At 36.9% G+C, this 23194-nt stretch overlaps 3 protein-coding genes across 3 annotated transcripts; 1 reads left to right on the forward strand and 2 right to left on the reverse strand.

Annotated features, from left to right (window-relative positions):
• Positions 1 to 864: 864 nt before the first annotated feature.
• On the forward strand, positions 865 to 3183 carry LOC112173976 (protein NRT1/ PTR FAMILY 8.1). Its single transcript, XM_024311662.2, has 5 exons — positions 865 to 991; positions 1083 to 1191; positions 1289 to 1506; positions 1577 to 2136; positions 2270 to 3183. Exons 1-5 carry the CDS (start codon positions 887 to 889, stop codon positions 3096 to 3098), a joined length of 1821 nt encoding a protein of 606 aa, XP_024167430.1. The 5' UTR covers positions 865 to 886; the 3' UTR covers positions 3099 to 3183.
• Positions 3184 to 4340: 1157 nt separating this feature from the next.
• On the reverse strand, positions 4341 to 6959 carry LOC112174451 (protein WALLS ARE THIN 1). The gene is made up of 6 exons (XM_024312226.2): positions 6662 to 6959; positions 6495 to 6557; positions 6267 to 6383; positions 5724 to 6174; positions 4990 to 5141; positions 4341 to 4714 (listed from the first exon to the last, which is right to left on the reverse strand). The coding sequence occupies exons 1-6, from the start codon at positions 6877 to 6879 to the stop codon at positions 4519 to 4521; spliced, it is 1197 nt and encodes a 398-aa protein (XP_024167994.1). The 5' UTR covers positions 6880 to 6959; the 3' UTR covers positions 4341 to 4518.
• Positions 6960 to 19918: 12959 nt separating this feature from the next.
• On the reverse strand, positions 19919 to 22748 carry LOC112174393 (transcription initiation factor IIF subunit beta). Its single transcript, XM_024312160.2, has 6 exons — positions 22387 to 22748; positions 21927 to 22035; positions 21240 to 21370; positions 21076 to 21150; positions 20520 to 20669; positions 19919 to 20394 (listed from the first exon to the last, which is right to left on the reverse strand). The coding sequence occupies exons 1-6, from the start codon at positions 22639 to 22641 to the stop codon at positions 20275 to 20277; spliced, it is 840 nt and encodes a 279-aa protein (XP_024167928.1). The 5' UTR covers positions 22642 to 22748; the 3' UTR covers positions 19919 to 20274.
• Positions 22749 to 23194: the final 446 nt, after the last annotated feature.

The raw sequence follows: 23194 nt of genomic DNA on the forward strand, positions 1-23194 counted from the left end.
ACTATTAGTTTGACATTTTTTTAAGGGATATTTTCACATATGGTGTATGACCTTTAGACATTTCTACACTTTAGTATACCAACTTTCATAACTATCAGAATAGTGTATCAAGTTTGCTCAAATCTTTCATTTTGGTTACGCCATTAAATTTTCCGTTATCTTAGCCAAAAAAAAATAATTCGTTTATCTTTCCTTTAGCTTTGTCAGTTTTTTTTTTTTTTTTTTTTTGTAAAGATAACAGAAAATTTAACGGCGTACACCAAAATGAAAGATTGGAGCAAACTTGATACATCATTCTGAATGTTATGAAAGTTGGTACATCATAGTGTAGAAATGCCTAAAATTCATACACTATTTGTGATGTTTTCCTTTTTTTTAATCTAGTGGAATCTTTAGTTTGAGACTTTGAGTAATTGCTATTGACCTCATTATTTCAAATCTTTCCAATTGCAATGCATACGTTAAAGGTAGTAGGTTTATGCCATTTGGAGAGTTTATATAGAGTTAGATTCTTGTCCATCACGTCGACTAGTTCTCATGTAGGCGGCGGTCTGACTATTTCCTATATATAATTTTTGTATTTCTTTCATCATTGTAATGACCACCATCTTGCCTTATTCTGCAGCATTTTGCTTGTAGCCCTCAAAACTCTGGTAGACTATTAAAAATGTGCCGCCCACCACAAACACTTTTCAGTCCATACTTGTCAAATACTGCGTAAACGTCCAAGTAGTCAAACACAAAACCTTTCGTACGCAATGACAGCGATCAAGTTCCATCGTTTTAATTGGTTCTTACACCGAATGGAGCTTGAATAAATAGCTACGTGCAACTTGCATGTAGCATCATAGTCTGAAACTCAAAAATTCTGATAACTTGAGCTTCAATGGAGAAACCGGAATCTGCTGCTGCTGCTGACCTGTATGATAAGTCCTTCATTCAGCCGTCAATGGAGAAATTTGAACAAGATTTTAGTGAAGATAATAAGAAGGTGATATTACCTTTCCTTTCTCCTTTTTTCGATAATCGAAGGTATTCATCACTTGAATGAATTTTTTATTTTGTCCTACATAAACACGTAGGGAGGAAGCCCATCAACTAATTTGGTAAGCAACGGGTGCGTGGACTTTCGCGGAAATGTTGCAAACAAAGAAACAACTGGAGGGTGGAAGGCCTCTCCATTTATCATCGGTACTTAATTTTAATTGGTTACTAAAATTAGTTGCAAGTTCATCTAATTCACTGTAACGTCTCATCAATTGAATTGTTAAAAATTTGCATGATGCAGTGAATGAGGTAGCAGAGAGGCTAGCATTTTTTGCAATTGCTGTGAACATGGTGGCTTACTTGGTGTTTGAGATGCGACAATCGCTTCCGAATGCAGCGACTCATGTAACGGATTGGATTGGAGCTGCGTACCTTCTTACACTCGTTGGAGCTTTTCTTGCTGATGCTTACTTAGGCCGCTTCAAAACCATCATTATTTTCTCTTGTGTTTATGCAGCGGTAAGTAAAAAGAATTAAACTTTGTCAAACATGATCATGATGGGCCTAAAAGTACTCTTTCCATATGTAGGGGATGGTTTTGTTGACGGTGTCAGCCTCCGTGGATAGCTTACGTCCCCCTCCATGCACGGCAAGACCATGCAACAAAGCAACCGACGGCCAAACATGGTTCCTATACGCTGCACTCGGCCTCATAGCCCTCGGAACCGGTGGCATCAAACCATGTGTCTCGTCTTTTGGAGCTGATCAATTCGATGAGGCTGATACAAATGAAGTCCAAAAGAAATACTCATTCTTCAACTGGTTCTTCTTTGGCATAAACATGGGTGCACTCTTGGGCATTACACTACTCGTTTACCTACAAGAAAATCAGGGTTGGACTTGGGGCTTCGGAATCCCAACAGTTGCCATGGTTTGCTCGATTGTAATCTTGGCTGCCGGAATTCCTAAATATCGTTACCAAAAGCCAATGGGAAGCCCCTTTACTAGGTTTATTCAGGTCATCGTTGTCTCACTCAGGAACCATTCTCGACGTGTTGAAGTGGGAAGTGAAGCAGCGTTATACGAGGTCAACACGGAGGAGTCTGATATTGTGGGTGCGCGAAAGCTACCTCATACCGCACAATACAGGTTATTTTCGGATCACGTTTAGATAAATGAAACACTCACAATATATTTCATGACCAAATATACAAGACATAGTATTCTAACTTGTAAGCTAATTTAGTCAGTGTAGCTCTATCTAAAATGTCCATACATGCAGATTTCTGGACAAAGCAGCACTTGTGATAGACCTAGAGGACAACCCAAAGACTCGTTGGAGGCTATGCACAGTGACCCAAGTTGAAGAATTTAAATGCTTCATTAGGGTCCTTCCCATATGGGCATCAACCATAGCTCTCTCCCTCTCCTTCGCTCAACTTTCAACCTTCTTCATAAGCCAAGCTGCCCTCATGGACCGCAAGCTTGGTCCCGACTTCGAAATCCCTGCAGGCTCTGTCCCCGTCTTCAGCGCCGTCAACGCCCTCATTCTCGTCCCTATCTATGAAAAATGGATGGTTCCGATCATCAGTAGGAGGACCGGCCACCACCGTGGTATCACATCCTTGCAAAGAATGGGTGTCGGACTCTTTATCTCCATCTTTGCTCTGGCTTCAGCCGCTTTGGTAGAGAAGAAACGCCGAGACCACTACTCCAAGCCGTTTAGCATGAGTGTGTTTTGGTTGCTTCCACAATTCTTTCTGATTGGTGCCGCCGAGGTTTTTACTTACGTTGGACAGTTGGAGTTTTTCTACGATGAAGCTACGGATGGTACGAGAAGTATAAGTAGTGCAATGTTCCTGAGTGAGATAGGAATTGGGAGTTGGTTAAGCACTGCGCTTGTTAAGATCATAGCGGGTACAACTGGTGGAGAAACAAAAGGGTGGTTGAGGGCTACTCTTAATAAGAGCAAGCTTGATTATTTCTATTGGATATTGACAGCCATTAATGGTCTGAATTTCCTTGTGTATCTGTGGGTTTCACGGCGTTATAAAGGCAGACACGGAACCAGCACAAGTGTGAGAGACGGCCGGGAAGAGGTGGAGAACTGATCATGACTTTGAAGTATGGGCGTGAACATTTGGACTTTCATAGCATGATGAGAAGCTTTAATCTGTTTGTTGTAATTTATTTACAGTTTCCCTATATTAATGTAATTTTGAAGTATTTGCGTTCATTCATACATTGTTCATTCATGCATTGTTTCATTTATTATATCAATTGAGAAACTTCCAAACGATGACAATTCTAATGCACTGGTGGAAAGAGGGTAACACTCATAATTAACAAAAGAAACCTCAAGCAAATTTATAAATTATGCATAATCTTCTATACTACGAATTAAAAATATATAATTCATTGAAAAATGAGTCACAGCAAGGATATATGATATGCCGGACTGATAGTTACATCTTATAACTAATTGGCTTTTTAGTCAATTAAATACATAGGCATGCATGTGAGTTTATACCAGCTCTCTAGTTCTCTTAACCCTATCTAGCTATATGAACTCTCTAGTTTCGTCATGACTATAATCCCTCGTCTTTCTTTTTCCTTGCTGGAGGCCTGGAGGGACAAAATGAATACACAATGGATGCCAATCACATCATAAAAGGAAAGCAGTAACATTATATTAGCTATAAATGCATGCTTTGGCAAAAAGTTAACAATGTTATAATTATGGAGGCATATAGTACTTAACATTACTATTTGATGATGTGATCTTGGGATCCAAAATATAATCATACATAAAATCTTACCTACGATTTTGTCACCACACTTTTGTCCAAGCCGAAAAATTAGAATTGAATTCAACCTAACACTTTTTCTCATTTGTTTCAGAAGAATGTAATAGGATATAATGAACCCAAAGTTGGGAGAACCGTCAAGAAACCATTTGGGTTCTACAACATATACAAGGATGTATTTCAGTAGATCACACCCATCTCTGCGTTTTTTTTTCCCGCTTATTTTAAGAAAGATTAACACCCATCTTTATGAAACTAGAAATGCCAATTACAATCTCATGATTTTGTAATTGGTTGAGCTACCAGTGCTTGGGTCTCTTTGTAACCAATTGTTTCCTCCGATCCCGTTGTCAATAAGTCAAAGAAAAAAATTGCATGACTTGGCCGATTTCAGAAACAATACTCCTTTTTGGTAAATCAAACCATAAATTAATTAACATAATATTAAAACATACTGTGTGGTCCACATAGCTGACAATGATCACGATACTGATCCCCTGAGATCTCTCTCTTTGATTTTCCCTCCCTCCCCGACTAAGAAAGCGATTGAGTAAAAGTGAAAAAACAACAAAAAAGGAAGAACACCTTCATCACACACACAAGTTTTCTGATCATATATAAGCTACTGCAGTACTGGTGCTTCTTCTTTTAGTTCCTCCTCCTTCTTCTTGAAGGACAAAGCTGCACCTCGTCAATTAAAATATATGAAAACGACTTGGATGGATCAGACATTTTCGGTGGATGGAGGAATGAGTGGTTGAGTGAGGGACGTCTTGGTTTGGCTTTTCCTGTTGTTTGAGTGCACACTGTCACTAGGAGTCGACTGAATTGGAACTCTTGCCTGAGCAAACTTCCTTTCTTCACTTTTACCCCACAACACCGCGTACAGCCCCACTATGATCAGCACCGCTCCGATGATCCTGTACGTCCAATATTACCATCCAATATTATTAGCATCAACATGCATGTATATATGAACATTTATTCCGCAACAACAAATAATGGAGCCAAAACGTTATGCATTGAATCAGTTGATTGCATGTAAAATGGAGTGCTATGAGTGATTCACATAAAAGCGCTCGACTGTAAAAGTATTTTCAGGAAAGAAAAAAAAAACCATGATAGGTGTTTTCTCTAAAAACACTTATGGATTATGATTCATGAATGAAGCCAGGGCTACGTAGTTAGGGCTTACCCTCCCAAGTAGAACTCCTCGCCTAAAGCAACCGAGGCCATGATAGCGACAACAAGAGTCTGAACAGGTTGATATACAGCTACAAAAACAGGGCCCCCTCTGTCGATGCACCATATCTGTACAGCGAATGCAATCCCTGATGCAACCACTCCCTGCAGATCAACTTCCATTCATTTACCAAAAACAGAAACATTTAATTAAAACTGCAAGTTAGTGAATCACTGTCTATCATCATCATTTCACTTTCGACACCCACCACCCCTCTTGCATTATTGCAATTCCACAGAAACTTCTTTTTCTCTTTTCCAGTATTATTGAAAGAAAAAAAAGTACTGTAAAATTATCATAGAGCCTAGAAACTGGTTTCGCACATGAATAAGCTGCCTCATCTGTTTCTGAGAATAGACTTGACAGACTTTCTTTGTGCTCTGACAACCTCTGTTAACTAACTATGAAATTGACACAAAGGGCGTCGAGAGAGTGAAAACTGAGAGGGCTTCACTCCCAATTCGTTTTTGTGAAAAGGAAAGACAAAGGAAACAATTAGGTTGAGGGTGCTTGTCATTCAGGGAGGTCGCTGTTGGCTGAAAAATCTTCCTTGAAGTCATAGATAGGAAGACGTTAAAAATGAAAGCAATTTTAGTAGAAAAAATTAATCTTATAACATTAATTACACTAAGCTTTAAATCTAAATAGACTTTTCCAGATATAATTCTATAGTACTGAGTACTGACCGCATAGAGGATGCTGAAGGCTTCTCCACCATTGTGGAAGATCCAAGCCTGAGCGTCTCTCTCGAAAACCGCAGCGATAATGATGAACTGAATTAGACCAAAGAAACAAGTGTAGGAGGTGACAGAGAGCCGGGCCGGGTACTTCTTGAGAACCGGGCTTTGCAGGACGAGCCAGGCGGACCACGAGAGGCAATGGCCGATCAGGTAGAGGCAACCTAGAGTCCAGCTCTTACCCTTTGCATCACCAAGTACTGACATGGCGCTAGTAGTGAAACTCGACATTGATACTGATGATGAGGCACTGCTCATCATCATCGTCTGCAGTGGTGGCGTTGGGCTGTATATGGCTGGACCTTTGTATAGAGTAATCACTGATGCTCCAGCCACACAGAAAATAGTTCCGGCTACCTTTGCAATACCGTCCTTGCGGTTTAGTCTTACTTGCTCGATTCTGTATACAAGCAACGTAGTTTTGGACATGAGCACGAAACAAAAAATAAAAAAATAAAAAGAAACCAAGTAATTGTGGCTTCATTAACTTACCTGAGTATGACTGCCATGAGAAAGGTAATGGCTGGGACGGAGTTTTGTATAGCGGAAGCAAAGGTGGGTGATGTGTTGTCTAATCCCAGCAAGTAGAATCCTTGGTTTGCTGTTATTCTGTTTAATGACAAAAAATCTTGTCAGTCAATTTATTTAATTAGCAGAAACATCTTTACTCACACAAAAAGGCTTTCTGTTGTCCGAATGTGCATTTTTCTTTTCTCATACCCGATAAGCGCAAGGCAAAAGAACTGAACGAGAAAGTTGAGATTGATCGGAGGCCTGTCCTTCCTGATCACCACAGAACAAGAAGAACGTTAATTACTAATCTCATAATTGTATGAATATGCTCATTTTAATTAAGAAGATACAAAGGGGGAGTTGTGGCTATGTACTTTTCCAGAAAGTAGGCAAAGGGCAGGAGGAGAAGCAAAGCGATGATGTTCCGGTAAACGGGAAAGACAAGCTTAGAAATGCCCATATTGAGAGCAAATCTAGAGACGACATGGAAACCGGCATAGCCGAACTGCAAAGCCAACATGGCTCCATGAAGCTGAAACTTCTCCGGCACCGAGCACCAACTCCTCTTGTCAGAGCCACTTGGTTCGGCCATTTTTTCCGAATAAGTGAGAATGTGAGATCGATGAGCAGGTAAAGATGAAGAAGGGTGATGGATGATGAGTTAGGGTAAGAATTGGAGGGTATAAATACAGAGGGGAGGGAAGACTGTGGAGGAATAGTGCAGACCCCACAAGGGCCCTAAAAAGAAGTAATGTCAACTGTTGCTAGCCTTCAAATGTTTTTGGCTGTCTCCCACAACCCGCATACACAAATATTCCTACTCACTTCTTTCCATCTCAGTCACTCCCCAGCTGACAAGACAACCGTAATCGATCGCACTCCCACTACTATTAGCTTCTTTGAATTATGAAATTTGACGTACGTACAGTTTCTTCTGTATTATTGTCATAATTAGGGTAATTAGTGTAATAGTTAACAGTTTCTGTTTTGGCACCACGCTATTAATTTTTTTTTTTTTTTTGGTCGATAGCACCACGCTACTAATGATGATCATTAAGCCGCCGTTGAATGCATATTTCTTTTTAGGAAGATAGAAAGCGCGCACGAGGGGAGGTGGGAGCACCATGCGGCCTCATCTCCTATGATCAAAACCCTAAAACCCTACCACACCCACATCTCTATTCCCTACCACCCTCAATCGCAAACCACCAAGCTATATTTTCAACAATTTCTAGCTTGTATTTCATTTCTTTTAATCATATAGGTTCATCATCATGAATGTATAAATAAAATCAAGAACATTACACTTCCCTAGAGCCATATTTTTGTATGATATTTCGATTCAAAATTAGTTTTGTTTCGTGAGGGAATTGAAAACGAGTATTAATCTATATGAGTATATCGGTCGTCCAGTCATCACCACATGTATTGACACAAAGGAATATCCCTGTAATGATGTTTGCATTACCTTCCCTAGCCCATTTTATGTATGTGCTAAAAGTGGTAATTGACCAACTAAGCCAATTAGCAATTTAAGAAACTTATTAATATAGTTAAAAAAATTATTGTAATTTGGTATTGATTCAACAATACATGCACTAGGTTTTTGAAATTTTATTTATTGGACTTGTCAAACTAGTCGTTGCAATATTAATTACTTACCTTAATTCAGTTATCAGATTCAAAGGACCAGCATTCAATTTTGCATTCACACAGTGTTGGAAACATGTATGCGAATGGGATACTGCCATTTCCAAATACTGTGGATGAGTTTGTAGTACTAAATATTAAGAACTTATTATTCGTTTTAAGTTCGAATCTTCTCATGTTTTGATGATGACGTTTAGTAAAAGACGAATACTATTTCGCGGGATAAACACGACAAACCAAACTAGAGTTGAATAGTCAAGATGAAAGATCAAGGGTTCTATAAAAGTCTTCTTTTGGATTAGGGTCACCGTTGTTTGAGATTGGCCGGAAAGGGTAGGAACAAAGACTCCATTTTCTTATCTCTAGCTAGCTTAGGACCATCGATATCTGTTTTCGAAAAGAAAAAGTAGCAACCAACAAGAGGAATCCCCATCTTTTCTGTGAGCGCTTTTCTTTTGGGATATACACCAACAAATTAATAATGACCTATAGAACTTAGAAACGTTAGGTAACATTGATCAATTGAGTTAAAGCTTCTTTAACTTTGGTTTTATAAGATTGTTGATCCTCCTCCTAAGCAAACCGTAATCAATGAAATAGTGCTTCCACTAAGTCAGCACTCCCACTCCCTCAAGGACCGTGCAGGACTCCGATATTAAAATGAAATGAAGCCTCTTCACTTTAAGAGACATGTTGCCGGCCACCCTTCAATTGAGACCATCATCATTTCTAAAATTTCTAAAATTTCAAAAAAGTAAAGGAGGATAGCTAGGCCTGCCTTGCCCAGGAGAAGATCGAATATATATTTCTAGCTTTTTTGGATCGTTAAAAGGAGTTTTTTTCTGACAGAAGGAATTTGTAATAATACTTGATTATTGTTATTGGTACATAGTCAATAATAATATTAAACTGCAAAAGTTAAGAGGAAGGACACGGGGGTCTGACCCGGCCTGCATGAACCGGTCGGACAACACCCTGACCAAGCCAGTTGGGTTGCTAATTGCATTTGCTCTGTTCATATATTTCTTTCTTTCTTTCTTAATAGTAAGTACATGCCTGACAGCTAAATTTAGATTTGCTTTGCACGAGCGAATCTTCCAACCCAGTTTTTGGTCGAGACCCTTTGACTCCTTAAACACTAATTTGATTCTCCTCCATCAATAATTTTCCCAATATTGCGGTAGAATTAGGGCTGCCACTTGGTTTGGTAATTACCAAACTAACTGAATACCAACCGATGTTTTAGGTTCGGTAAACCGATTTTTTGGTAACCAAGACAGATAATACCAAAATCGAAAATTACCTAAAAAGTTTGTTTGGTTTTGGTAAATACCGAATCTACCGATTATCTAAATATTAGATTTATATACTACAGTTTTCAATACACATACATATATATTAAAAAAAAAAATTATAATAGTATGAACATTACTACAGATGCTACATTAATAGTACATGTATTTTAAGTAACCTAGTCAAAGATGGTTAAATAACCTAGTTTTATTGAAAATTGCTAAAACTTGATGTCATATATACAAAAGAAAGCTATAATTAGTAGATGAATACAAAGTTTATGACTATTAAATTCAAAAACCTAGTTTTGTTCAATCTAATTTATGTTATAAAGAATTAGTTGTTTTAAAGTTAGTAATACCGAAAACCGAAATACCGAATTTGGTAGATATAATTAAAAACCAAAAATTTTGGTTGGTAATTGGTAGCTCAGTTTTGAAACCGAAAGCTTTGGTTTTGAAGTTGGTAATACCTATAACTGATTCAAACCAACCGAGTGACAGCCCCGTAGAATACATGAAATTTACACACAGACTTAGTTAGTGATGCTTAACCAAGCTTTTCTGGATATTGGATCTCAGTATCCCACAATCTTGGATAGTGCAGATATCTAAGTTTCAAGTATGATGGACTTGAGCTTTATATATACTATGATTCTGCCTTCATATTAAAACGAATATCCTATTGGATATGTATATAACTATATATGCAGAATTTTAGAGCAGAGGAACGTACTTAGAGCTACTATTAATTTCAATGCCAAAATTTGGAGTCTGTATTGATCAAAACAGAAAAAAAGGAACCTGGAATTAACATAGTGGATGCAGCAATTATTGCTGAAGAAATAGTTTTTCCTCTTTACAATTTACAATACATATATCTTTTTGATAAGGCTGTTTGCGGTACTATATATCTTTTAACTTTTGTGTAGGGAAGCTCATTTTTTTTGTTTGGTCAAGAGTAGTAACATAAGCTCTCTAACTTACCCTACAAATTGCGTACATGGCGAGTTGGTGACACCAACATTACATGTGCATTAAGTGGCACGTTGATAGCTAGAGTTTTCATGAATATCGTATATCTCATATTGAAAACTTTGAAGCTTTAGCATGCAGTTTTGAATTGATTCATATTATTATTGCTAATGATGTTGTTAATAGACATGGTAAGTTTTATTAACGTCAGCATGGATTAAGGTAAAACCCCATGATTAAGATGTTAGAATATCTTGGGAGGCAACCATAATAACTGGTTGAATGCAACTAGAGTCGTCTTCCTCATGCCTTCAATTTCATGTTTAGCACTTTCGAGACAAGGTGTGAATCTTGTCTTATTTTTTCCCATATATAGTTAGCTAGCTATGTGCCCTTGTACCCTCGACCACAAATATAATTGATGTTAAGTCGCCTTCAGTGTTAACTAGCTAGGGTTTCCTTCAAATGAACCTCAATATATAGTTTGGTTTTGGTACATATACTCTCAAACTATGTAGTCCAATTCTAATTTTCAGCTTTATGGGCAAAACAATTGAGATTGTTCTATCTTTTCTGAGATTCATGTTTATATAGGTTTGTGGGTCATTGAGTGAATGCAACGTTACAAAGGGGTTCACTAAGCCTAGCCATGCAGCTATCACTACTATACAGCTAAAGCAAGATTAACAAACGAAATGCAGACTTAATTTAGGGGATCAAAGTTTTTCTTTATTATTATTAAAAGAATCTTCATGAACTCATAAAAGGACTACATCAAAAGGGGAAGTGATGTTTAAAGTTTAAGCCAGCCTTGATTATTGACAAAACTAAAGTTTAGTTGGCCTTTGTGGTCATATTCGAATTTTGATGGTCATAATTTATGGCCAAGTCTCATTATGGTTGGACGTTTTTCATGCTTCTTCTTAATTAGTATCTTTCCTATTGTCTCGACCTTGCTTCGAAATAGTACGCATATTAAACATGAAATTTGCCAGACTGATATTATATTTCAACCGCCGCTCAACTAAGTTTAGACCCACTTATGTAAAAGCTCTAATAAGCCAACAAAGACATGTACAAGGTTGACAAGTGGGTGTGATTGTCCCATGCACAAATATTCCCTGAAATTCCGGGTTCTGGTTAACTATTTTCTTTTGAAGTTTTAGGAATTCATACATCTCTTGCTGTACAAAAGTTTGTGCTAAAAATTTCTACGGAACATTCAGTTTATCTAAGCAGTACTTAACAAATCAAATGACGTCAGTGAGTGGTATTGATTTTTCTTTTACTACTTGACCACTGATTAAGAACGCAAGTATATAAGGATATATTGTATGTGCCGTTCTGGCTAGCTATAGATTTAATGAAATATTTTTCTCTGTTAAAAAAAAAATCAAATCAAATCAAATAATGCCACTAGGATAAAATTATTAATACTTTTTTTCTATTTATTTAGGGGTTTGAAACTCTAATGCAGTATGGCAGAGTTCATTGAATCGATCACTACAATACAAGAAGAAAAAGAACTAAACTATATCTTCATGTTTGGTAATTGAAATCAGAGTGAGATATAACGCCAAACTGATTAATCCAACCTTTGGAAATATACTTATAGCTTTATGCGGACTGGTTTTGGTTCTTTTCAAAAAATTTCACTAGCTAGTAGAGTGAGAAGCCCACTAGTGATGTCTATCTTTATTGCTTTTGTTTGGCTCTTTTGGCACATAAAGTGATTCCCACTCACCGTGAACTCTTATGTAAACATTTTAGCCTGTAAACATTTCAGACGGGCTAAAGACGCATATTGTGTGAATAACTATTTAGTACAGGGCTACTCATTTAAGAGGTAGTTTTTAAGGGACTGTGAGGAATCAGTGCATCTAAAGATTAAGGATAAATGCACAGCTTTAGCAATTAGTATAGAGAAAATAATTGAGAATGATTGTGTTTGAAGTTTGTTGGGTTCCTGCAAATTATAAAAATATAATGAGAAAAATACACGTGCATGTGAATGTGTGTGTAGTTAGTGTTGTGGTGTAGAAGTTGTTCATTTGTAAATAAATTTAAGAAAATTAATTTGGACATACGTATTTTTCAAATTCAAATTATTAATGTTATTTTTTTAATGAATTTAATTAATATTGGGAAATAAAAGTTAAGACCTATTTCCTGCAACTAATTCAATCTATTAATGCTATTTGGAAAGAAAAATTATGGGAAATAATTTAATTAAATGAAGAAAAATATTGGTGAAAGAATCTTAGACATCTCTCTTAAATTAATACATAATTAATTTTTTTTGAGAATAAATGTCAACTCCATTAATAATAAGAAAGATTACAAAAGACAGATGTAGAAACTACATCATAAATGAAAGATACAAAAATAAAAGTAATGAACATAAAACTAGGAAATTATTCTATGCACCGACGGTGCAAGTGACCCAACCCTTATAAAATAATCTTAACCCTTGATATTTATTATCAACTTTATTTTTAATAAACAAAAAGTGTATTTAATGCAATCTAATCATTTATTTATGTTGGTGCAAGTGCACGGCGGTGCTCTGAATCCTCCCCCCATAAAACCTAGCAAAGATACGATTGGATGCAAAAATACATCTGAGGACGCATCGGGTGTAAACCTTGCTATGTGAAAAGTTACTAATAGTATGACCAACCATAAAAGGGTAATCTTCTATCAAAGTAACCGGTGGTATGACCGACCAAGCAGATTCCTCGTACATCTTACGTCGAAAAGAGAACAATCTTCCACCTATGTTACCGATAGTGTGACCGTCCACGAAAGGGAAATCTTCTAACAATGTAACTGGTGATTTGACCATCCAAACATCTTCCACGTAAAAAAATACGCCAAACAGAGATCAATCTTCCACCCAAGTGACCTATGAACCAAAAAGATGAAAACCAAAAAACAATCAACCTCAAAATCCAGATCCAGGCCCAGTGCCAAGCCCAAATCCAGACCCGGCCCCTGACCCAGATCCAGGCCCAGCCCCAGATCCGACCTGGATCCCAAATCCGGATCTTCAGACCAATCTGCACCACGCCGTCGCTCAACATCTGCAGCCTGGGAAAGCTGCAACCTATCGGCTCAGCATCCGGCGCTTTGTCACCCGTCGCACGCCGTCCAACGTCGCCCATATCAACCTTCCAGACGCGAATCCAGATCCACTGTATGCGACCAAGACTCGCCTCCACCGTACGACGCTCGTCCACCACCAGATTTGGAAAGCGATTCCACCATCCGATCCTCCAATGGCCTCGAGAATCACAACAGTAACTCCGGCGCATGGAAGAGAAAAGAGTCAAGCAACCCTCGCCGCTATGCCAGATCCCTACCGCACCACCGGAGTCACCCAAATCCTCCATATTCATGGAGGAGGATTCAGAGGCAAAATGCGTGGGCGGCCGCTCTCTCCCCTAGCAGAGCGCTAGGTCTAACGAACTTCTAATGTAAATTAATACATAATTAATGGTTGCTATTAACACGTAATATTTGTTTCCGTTACCTTATTAAATTCATTAATGTCATTGATTCACCCCCTTAAAATTTAAAAGAAAATGTAAAATGGTAAATTTGGAGTTGTAAGATTATGATGTGCAAATTATATTATGTAGAATTGAAAATAAAATTTATATTTACTTACATAACATGCCACCTAAAATTTTAGGCCTCATTGAGGCCTTATCATTTCCCTTAGTATAATTATAACCAGCCAGCTCTTGCTTGGTCTTTCAGATCGATGACCCTACATGATTAGATAGGGGTTCATGTAGATTTTCGTGAACTAATTGCGGGTCTAATAATCTAAAGTAAAAAGAATTGCGGTTAATTCGCTATCCACGAAAGTCAGTTGCCTTCTTCCCTTTTTGACTGGAAATCTTTCGAGTTTTTCTATTGGAACCTCCAAATTTACTCACTTGACCTCTATGCTTTTTACACCTCTTATCAAATTTTCAAATACTAAATTTACTCACTAAATCTCACTAAACTTCCTCAAATAACCTTACTCATATAATTTGTAAACAAATTATTATCTTTAAAATAAAAAAATTTGTCATTTCAATGATTTAATCATTCTATAAATCTTAACTAAATATACATTTCTTAATCAAACTTGAGTTTCAAAAATTAATGCCATGAACTATTAGTTTTTTTTTTTTTTCTATTTTAGCTGTGCAAAAAAAAATCATTTTTTTTATTCTCAAACAAAAAAATTCATTCGTTTTTTAATGTTTATTTTTTTTTCTGTATTTTTTGTACCACATGATTAATTATTTAAATATTTTTTTTTTTTGGCAAATATAATGGATTGTTTTAGATTTAGGTCATAAATCATAAGAGGATTTATTTTGTTTTCCCTCACCAATATGTGTTCAACATATATATCATATATTTTTATGTCACATGATCTTAATCATATTTTTAATTCTTATTAAATATATATGAATGCTTTAATGAGTATGTAGTGAAATTGGAAAATGAAAATAGATAAGGAAAATAATAAGGAATACAATATAATATTATTGAATTGGAAAGTCTACATAAAATAAATATAATATTTTTTTTGGGTATAATTATTGTCCTTAATAGTCATTTTATAATAGGTTATATATGTCATTTAATAATTCATAATAGAGTGAGGTCAAGTGAGCAGATTTGGAGGTCTCAATAGAAACTCTCAAATCTTTCATGCTGATCACGATCAGGGTATTTATGAAGTATTCAGGCATAATGTACATAAAACAAAGAAGTACCTCTTGTAATTTGAATGTTTCTTAATTGGGTTGGTTTAACATTAGGACACCTCTAAAAGTCTAAGACAACGAGGGATGCTTCCTTGTATTTCCTTGTCTCTCTATTTTCGATGTAAAGAATTTGATTCGCTGAGTTTGATGCACAATGTGTGGTTAATGGGTTTTTTAATGGGGGGAAAACAAGTTTTCTCATTGATAGCTAGATAGAGATGACAAAAGGGTATCTAAATGTCACCCTAAATTATCCATTTCATTTCTCAGGAAGAAGAGAGGGAGGGAGGAAGTTGTTAAGTCGCTACAAATGATGGATCGATGTCCATTTGATGGACACCTTATATGGGTGGATGAAGTTTAAGAGTTAGTTAGGCAGTACAGTCTCATATATTTCACTTATACCAAAATCATGTGGTATATGTATAGCTTTGCATATTGTTGTTGCTAGCTTCACTACAAATGTAATTTGATTCAGTTTCATAAGAGACTCCTTTGAATTTCCAAATATAGCAAAAGCTTGATTATCAGAAGAGAAAAGCACAACCTCTAAAAGAAATTAACTAAAATTTATCACCGAAGGTACGTAACAACTAGAAGTTAACAGAAACACTACTAGATAGAGAATTTGATGACATGCCAAGATAGAAAAATAAAAATGAGGCAAGAAAGGAAAGGAAAGCAAAAACCCACAGGGAAACTTGACACAAGAACAAGAACCGCGCAGCCAAATAAAAGAAGGATTTGATGCAAATAGAGGTGGCAAACGGGCCGGCCTGGCCCGACCCGGCCCATTTTAAGCGGGCCTAGTCGTGCTTCGTGCCGGGTTTGGGCCGGCCCATTTATTATCGTGTCAGGCTCGTGCCGGCCCATTTACTTAAACATTAAGCCCGGTCCGGCCCATGGCCTGAGCCCATATTGTGGCGGGCCGTGCTCATGCCGGGTCAATAACGGGCCGTGCTCGTGCCTATCATTTATAAAGCACGATTTTAAAATCTTAATTTAAACAAATAAAAATTAATTTTATTTAACTATTTAGAAAATTAAAATAAATTAAGTTCTACAACGTTTTTCTTAATCTTAGCTTTTTAAGATTAGATTTCTAATAATTTTTTATATTCCACTATAAGAAAGAAAGAAAAACTCAAAATATATTGTTTTTAGTATATTATTGTGAGATTAATCTTTATTAATATAATGAAGATTTAGTATCTATTATTATTTCCTTCAATCTATAGTTGTATTATTATGAGATTAGTCTTTATTAATAAACATATATTTAATATTTAGAAAAAATACTTATGTCAAAACAAGGATATAGTGTTTTGTTTCATTATTTTGACAATATAAAAGAAAGCATTGGTGGAATTGTAATGAGATTTTAAATAAAAATGTCTCATATTCAAATCTCATTATTGTAGTTTTTTAATATTTTTTTTAAAAAAATGAAATTTTGTGTTTGTAACGGGCCCATAATATGTCGTGCTCGGGCCGGGCCAATGGACCAATATTTTTAGGCCCAGCCCGACCCGTTATTCTAACGTGCTCGGCTCGTGCCAGGCTCGTGCTTAGTGGCCCGTTTGTCACCTCTAGATGCAAATGTGCAATGTTTAATTTGTAAGAAACTCGATTCGAACCCTAAACCAGAACAAGAAGCTGAAAGAGGAAGACACGTTTTACCAAAAAGATCGAACTGTACGTTTCATTAGCAATTGTAGGGTTTAGATTGATCTGTGCAACACGCTGTGGCAGACCAATTAATGAACCAATCCTACCATCCCCAACACAGAACCATCTTTGAGATTTCTTTTAATCTAGCTTTTCCATCTATCTTCATTAATTGGTTTGCCACTTTTGGTATCCACGTTCATGGAAGTGACAGAGTTTCCATTATCCTTCACCTTCAATTGCACCATCGCGGAAAAGAAGAAGAAGAAGGATAGGGTCCCCGAATTAAAGGTATACATCAACAACCCACTAGTTACATGAAGTTGGCCTCATTCACTATCGATCACCATCATTCCTCAACTTGAGAATATACCTTCCTCAGTTGATCGATCATATATCGATCTTTGAGAAGATAGCATTGGAATCTTTTGGAACCAAACTAAAGTCTAAAGGAGGTGCTGCAAAATTTTTCCAAAGGTGATAGAGAAGATTCATAGTCTGTCGATTTCCGACCCCTCTTCACATGATTCTCGACATTTGACAGGCCTCATCAAGATGTTCATGCATGTTTAATCAACCCACTCACTCCCGACACTAACTAAATTCTTTACGGATCATAATCCTCAATTATCGTAGTCAGTATGAAGCTAATACGTAATTAGGGTTTATATATCACCATCATCCCCGACGAATGTGTTGGAAGAAGATTGAAGATTCTAACTATTTTGGGTAGAGATAATGCGAGCTATGATGATATTTGAGAAAGATGAATCTATGACCGATGTACGTGTATGTATCATACTAGTTTGAATGGGAGGTATACATGTTGGTGATGTTGCTTTAGTGGCGGCTGCTAAATAAAATTTCAAACAAGTATGTCTTTCAATGCAGATTCACAAAAACTCATTATAAGCTTGTTGAAAACTTGTTTAAAGGCATGCAAATATCTCAATGTGCATTTGCTTGATTGAGATGGGATATATGTAAGTGTGTACTTAGACAATACGAGGCTTCATTCCATTCCGTTCAAATTTCTCTAAGACAGGCAGGACACACACACACATGTTAACATATGTGGACTAGCCTCTTAACATGTGCTCCGCACATGTCAATTGGCTTTTATTTTTTAATTAAAAAAGTTATAGCAATTTCTATCCTAATTTTGGGGAAGTTTCTCTTTTTGTTCATGGGAGCTATTACAACGTTTTCATATTTGAATAGTCTATTGACTATTCTCCACACATGTCATGTCAAGTGGCTTTTATTTATTTATTGGGTAAAAAATACAAACAGTATCCAAACTATGGTCGACTCTGAATTTATGTACCCAAGTTTCCAAAACTATCAGTTTGGTACCTGAAGTTTGGACCCCGACCCAACTTTAGTACCTAAAACACTATTGGCCGTTACGAAGTTAGTCAACTGTCAAACTTTGAGGGGTATTCTCATCCTTTCACCAGATTTCTTCTTCTTCCTCAAACTCTCTTCATTTTCTTCTTCCTCCCAACTCTCCCATCATCTTGGGCACGGGTGGGCTGCGCAAGCGTGGGACGCAGGTACATATGTTGGGTCGGGCTAGATAACCTAGGTACCATTGTGATAGTTTTTGAAAATTTGGGTACAGAAATTCAGAGTCGGTCATAGGTTGGGTACTATTTGTATTTTTTCCTTGGAGGTAAAGATAGAGGGTCAGTTTTACCCCTAAGAAAATGCCACGTGGCATGATAGTTAACGCCGTCTATGACGGCAGGTACGAATGTTGGGTCGGGTGGGATATTTGGGGTACCATTGTGATAGTTTCGGAAGCTTGGGTATAGAAATTCGGACTGGCCCATAAGCTGGGTACTGTTTGTAATTTTTCCCCTTTTTCATGGAAGGTATTGCAAATTTTTTCAAATATAATATAATCTACTGACTATCTTATCCTCATATATAAATAATTTATTTTTTAAAATTTATATTATGTGAGGGCATATATGATAGTTCAAAAATTTAATCATTCCCACAAGAATTGGCTTAATTATATATATATATATATATATATATATATATATGAACAGACTTGCTTGATTGAGAAAGCCTTACAATTATTGAAGGAGTTTTTATCACCAACAATGTCTAAACTTTTTTGCGCCGAATAGAATGATACTCAACTTTTAAAATTGATCAAAATGATACCTAAACTTTTTAAAACATATCAACTTGATACCTTGGCTTATTTTCCATCACTTCTCTGTTAAAATTGATCATGTGCGGTGCATGTGAGGTGGTTTTTGAGGTTATAATAGTATTTTCATACAAAAATTAATTTTTTATTTTATTTTATTGATTCTCTTCTTTTTTCAAAAGGTGGGAAACATCCCAACCTTATTTGTTTCTAAGATGGTGAAATTGAAATTGAATGAAAGATTTTAATTCTATAGAAGAAGAAGATTGAGTTATAAATGGTTGATGACTCCTTTGACCACAAATCACTTCAATTTATGGGTTTGATGTTGCCTCTGTGCATCTCTGTATTTAGTTTCGGATTCCAATTCTACAAAACTTTTGAATTTGAATACAATTTTGTGGTGTCATTGGCGGCGGCAAGACCATTGTATTTTCACGTAGTTCTTTTTTTTTTTCGATAAGTTTTCATGTAGTTCTATTGCTTAATAACCATTGATCCCATCTTTCAAAAAAAAAAAAAAAAACCATTGATCCCACTACTTTCACATAAACAAGAAAAAAGAGTGAAAGGTTGTATATACTTAGTTTGAATCGAGATGTGACGGAAAATGGACGGAGGTATGAAATTGATCAATTTATAAAAGTCTAGGTACATTTTTTATCAGTTTTGAAAGTTGGGTATGAAATTGATCAATTTTTATAGGTCTATGTATCTCTTCTATCTGGTGCAAGAAAGTTTTGACTCTATTGGTGATAAAAACTATTTTTGAAGCTGACCGCTGTTTTTATCCTTTTGACATATCTTACGGTGACAGTAGCCTAAAATGTGAAATTGCAATTTGGTTTCAAGTCCGTTGGTGTTGCTTTTGATTCTGAACTACGGACCCTTCCAAGTAGCACAGTTGGTTTGTTTTGTATCGTATGTACGTGTTTTTTTCGTATTGTATGTACGTGTTTTTTTCTTGTTCTTTTTTTAATTATTATTATTATTATTTATTATTATTTTTTTTTCCTGTTAGATGGGAATTACCCAGACTACTGGTGAAACTAGGTTAAGTGTGCTGATAAATGAACTCAGAAGGAAAAAAAATAACACAAGCATTCAAATTTTCAATTTTGTATCAATATGATTGCAGTTAAAAGGGGTGTCCTAGCAAGTATTTCAGCTATTCTCAAACTAAAATACTAGGTAACCCAGTATTATGGATGTACACGCTACATCAAATTTATGCATGCTTGTCCTGTAAGTTTAAGTAAGCGTTTTATCACTGGTCAGATCAAATAAGAGAATATAACTGTGGGAGTTAAAAAGATGAAATGGGACTGCTATCTCCCATGTTTACAGTTCTCGTTGATGGTGTTACTTTCTCATACAACACCATAGGCAAACCTTTCTTCTTCAGTTGGAAACTTGCGTTTGTCAAAAACGCAAAGTGGATGATGAATAGATTGGTAGAGAATTTATTCTGCAGGTGTATCATCAACAGATTTCTTGTACTCTGGCTTAAGCTCATAAGTACCCTGGTTGGTTCCTCTTTTGTTGTACACACACAGCTCATTTAGTATCTCTTTCAAGAATTGCTGCAGATGAAATCATCAGAAAGTAGACATTAATTAGAACCAAGTTGCAAATCAGTAAGGAGTTGCAAAATCTGAGTACACTATTTAATACATAAGCAATTGGCTAGAAAGGTAAGAAGACATACCGCAGGTTGATCAGTCTCTTGCACAAGCTGCTTCAATGCCCAATTTGGTTGTCTTTCAAATAACTTGAACATTATATCCTCCAGTTCCCCACGATCCCTTCTAGTCCTTTTCACATCTGATTGTTTAACTGGTACAGGTTTCTTCTTATCCTGGCATATCGAAATTCAAGTATTATTCCTTTGCTTCTTCTAAGAATGTGGCCAAAGGAAGCATAAAACATTATCCATCATATCTGAACCCAAGATTTATATCTGCATAGGACCACATTTCGCACATCTAGACTCTACAAGGAATAAATTTCATTTTACTTGTTCTTGTAACCTCTATGACTATGGTTTTCCTTCATCCTGGAAAACATTGCGGTCACATGACCACCACAAAAAGCTAGACAATCTCTATGCTAAAAAAGAACGTATCTGTGACTTCCCAGTCCTCACAGAATGAGCTCTCAAAGGGGGTAGGAAACAACAAGCAAATAAGCAGGACACACTTCTAACATTCTCACATTAATTTGTGCAAAAAAAAAAAAAAAAAAGGATTGAAGGAAGTTGATACCTTGGCATTGGTAGAAATCAAGCCAATCATACCAGGCATGGGCCTCATATGTACTCCTCGGTCATTATCAATAACCTTTCAACCGGCAAGAGAGAAAAATAAATAAGATCTTGTATACACTTAGAAATGAGGCCATAAAAGAAACAAATGGAAGATAGGGCTACCTGTATTTGTCTATTCTTGATCATGGACTTGTTTGTCCTTTCACGACACATCTTCCCATACTCTTCAAAGTTTGTACCATGGGGCTTCATGTCAAACTTGTGCTCTACTTTTCCTTCCACGGCAATCTTGCCTAAAATGAAGGCAAATGTCAAGAACTATTTTAACAGGGCAATTACAAAAGAAAGGGGGAATGGTTGAATAGCATAATATATGACATGATTTGACGGACATATAGAACCTAGAGTACTATTTGTGCAGCCTAGCCCAGTAATGGGAGTATGGGACTCTCCATGCATGTTCATTTTCGTGATTCTAGTTGAAGAAGGAGAGTATGTCATCAACAACACAGATACAGCACGTGTCTTCAACAGACAATTTCAATAGGCCAAACAAGCAATTGTCTTATACCTATTCCAAATCCGTAGTCATTCAAATTTATTCAAATTAGCTTCTTAGTCATCTAGAAGCATTCCTGAAATTGATGAAAGACAGTCATATGCCATCAATGAATCTACTTCAACAGCTCAACAACCAGTTCTGCATTTTTCTAGTATGCACCCTTAAAATATAAAGAAACTGGCTTTCCGTAAAATTGTAGCATGAAATCCACGAATAGCTGAAAACTAGTTTCAAAAGTGCACTAGTAGAAGTACTAGTTGTTGTATAATCTAATTACTGATCCTTACCTTGATTTCCCTCCGAGAAAACGCACATAGGAATAAAGTCTTTCGACATGTTCATAGAATAATTCTTCGGCTTCATCCCAGCCTCAGTGGGAGCAACCTCCATTTTGAACTGATAACAAATTTCAAAGGCGTAAGCACCAGAGAATAAAAATTGAGAACAAGTATGCACTTGGAAACCGAATTCAGTCACAAACAGAATCCCTAGGAGCTTTGCATTCTTATTTCAATGCAGCTTTCATCCTAATCATCTAAAACAACACAGAACTCCTACTGGATCAAATTGCAACACAAATTAGGGTTTTGCTGAAGAACACAGAGGCAACAAAACTGCAAACTTTCTAATACTCGCCCTAATTCAACAAAATCAGCGAAGAACTAATAGATTGCATACACTGTAAAACTCTGCGAAATTGAACTAATTAGTGAAGAACATGATCGAATTGAGAGAAGTAGCGAATACCTGCACCGCAGAGGTCTCATCGGTTTCGAGCGGATCAAGGGAGAGGACGACTTTGGCGACGGGGTGAGGATCGGAGGAAGGGTGCGAGTTCCAAGACTTGGCCACCGCCTGCGGCAGCTTCATCAGCCACACCAGCTTATCGGCTTTCGCAGTATCCAAGCTTTTTGTACCGCCATGGTCCTCCTCCGTCTTCACCTTCTTTGCCACGTGGTCTTCCTCCGACTTGACTCTCCTCGCCGACGGCTTCTCCTCCATATCTGAGCTGGCCGGAGCTTGATTTGACCGGAATTCAACTCGAGTTACCGCGAAGTCAAATTTGGCAAGAGAGTCTGCGAGACTGGGTTAGATGTTAACCGAAGCAGAAGAGGGGTGACATTCGGTGCGAGGGACACGTGTCGACAGAGGACTGGGTGGTTTTTAGAAGAGTATTGTCGGTTGTTTTGACTTTCCAAAATTTGTGACCAGCTGGAATCAGGTGTAGAATAGACCCGAGCGCGGGGTATTACTACTCGGGACTCAGAAGACTAGGGTCTTTTTGTCTCTTGTGGCTTAGCGGATCTGGGCTCTGCTAATAAAACAGTGGCTAGTCCAAAATGTCTCTAAAGCCAACCAACAGGCCCAATTTGTTCTAAGCAAGGTTTTAGTTCATAAGGGTGATTTGCTCTATGAGCTTGAAATCTTCAACCCAAAAGCCGACCAAAGTTGCTAGTCATGTAAATCAGTCCACTCGGTGGGTGTTTTGTAATTGGACTAATTTGTATTTCGGCCCACGGATTAGGCTAATCTGAGTCGCTAGTCATGTAAACCC

Source organism: Rosa chinensis, chromosome 6, assembly GCF_002994745.2.
Source record: "Rosa chinensis cultivar Old Blush chromosome 6, RchiOBHm-V2, whole genome shotgun sequence".
NCBI lineage: Eukaryota > Viridiplantae > Streptophyta > Magnoliopsida > Rosales > Rosaceae > Rosa > Rosa chinensis.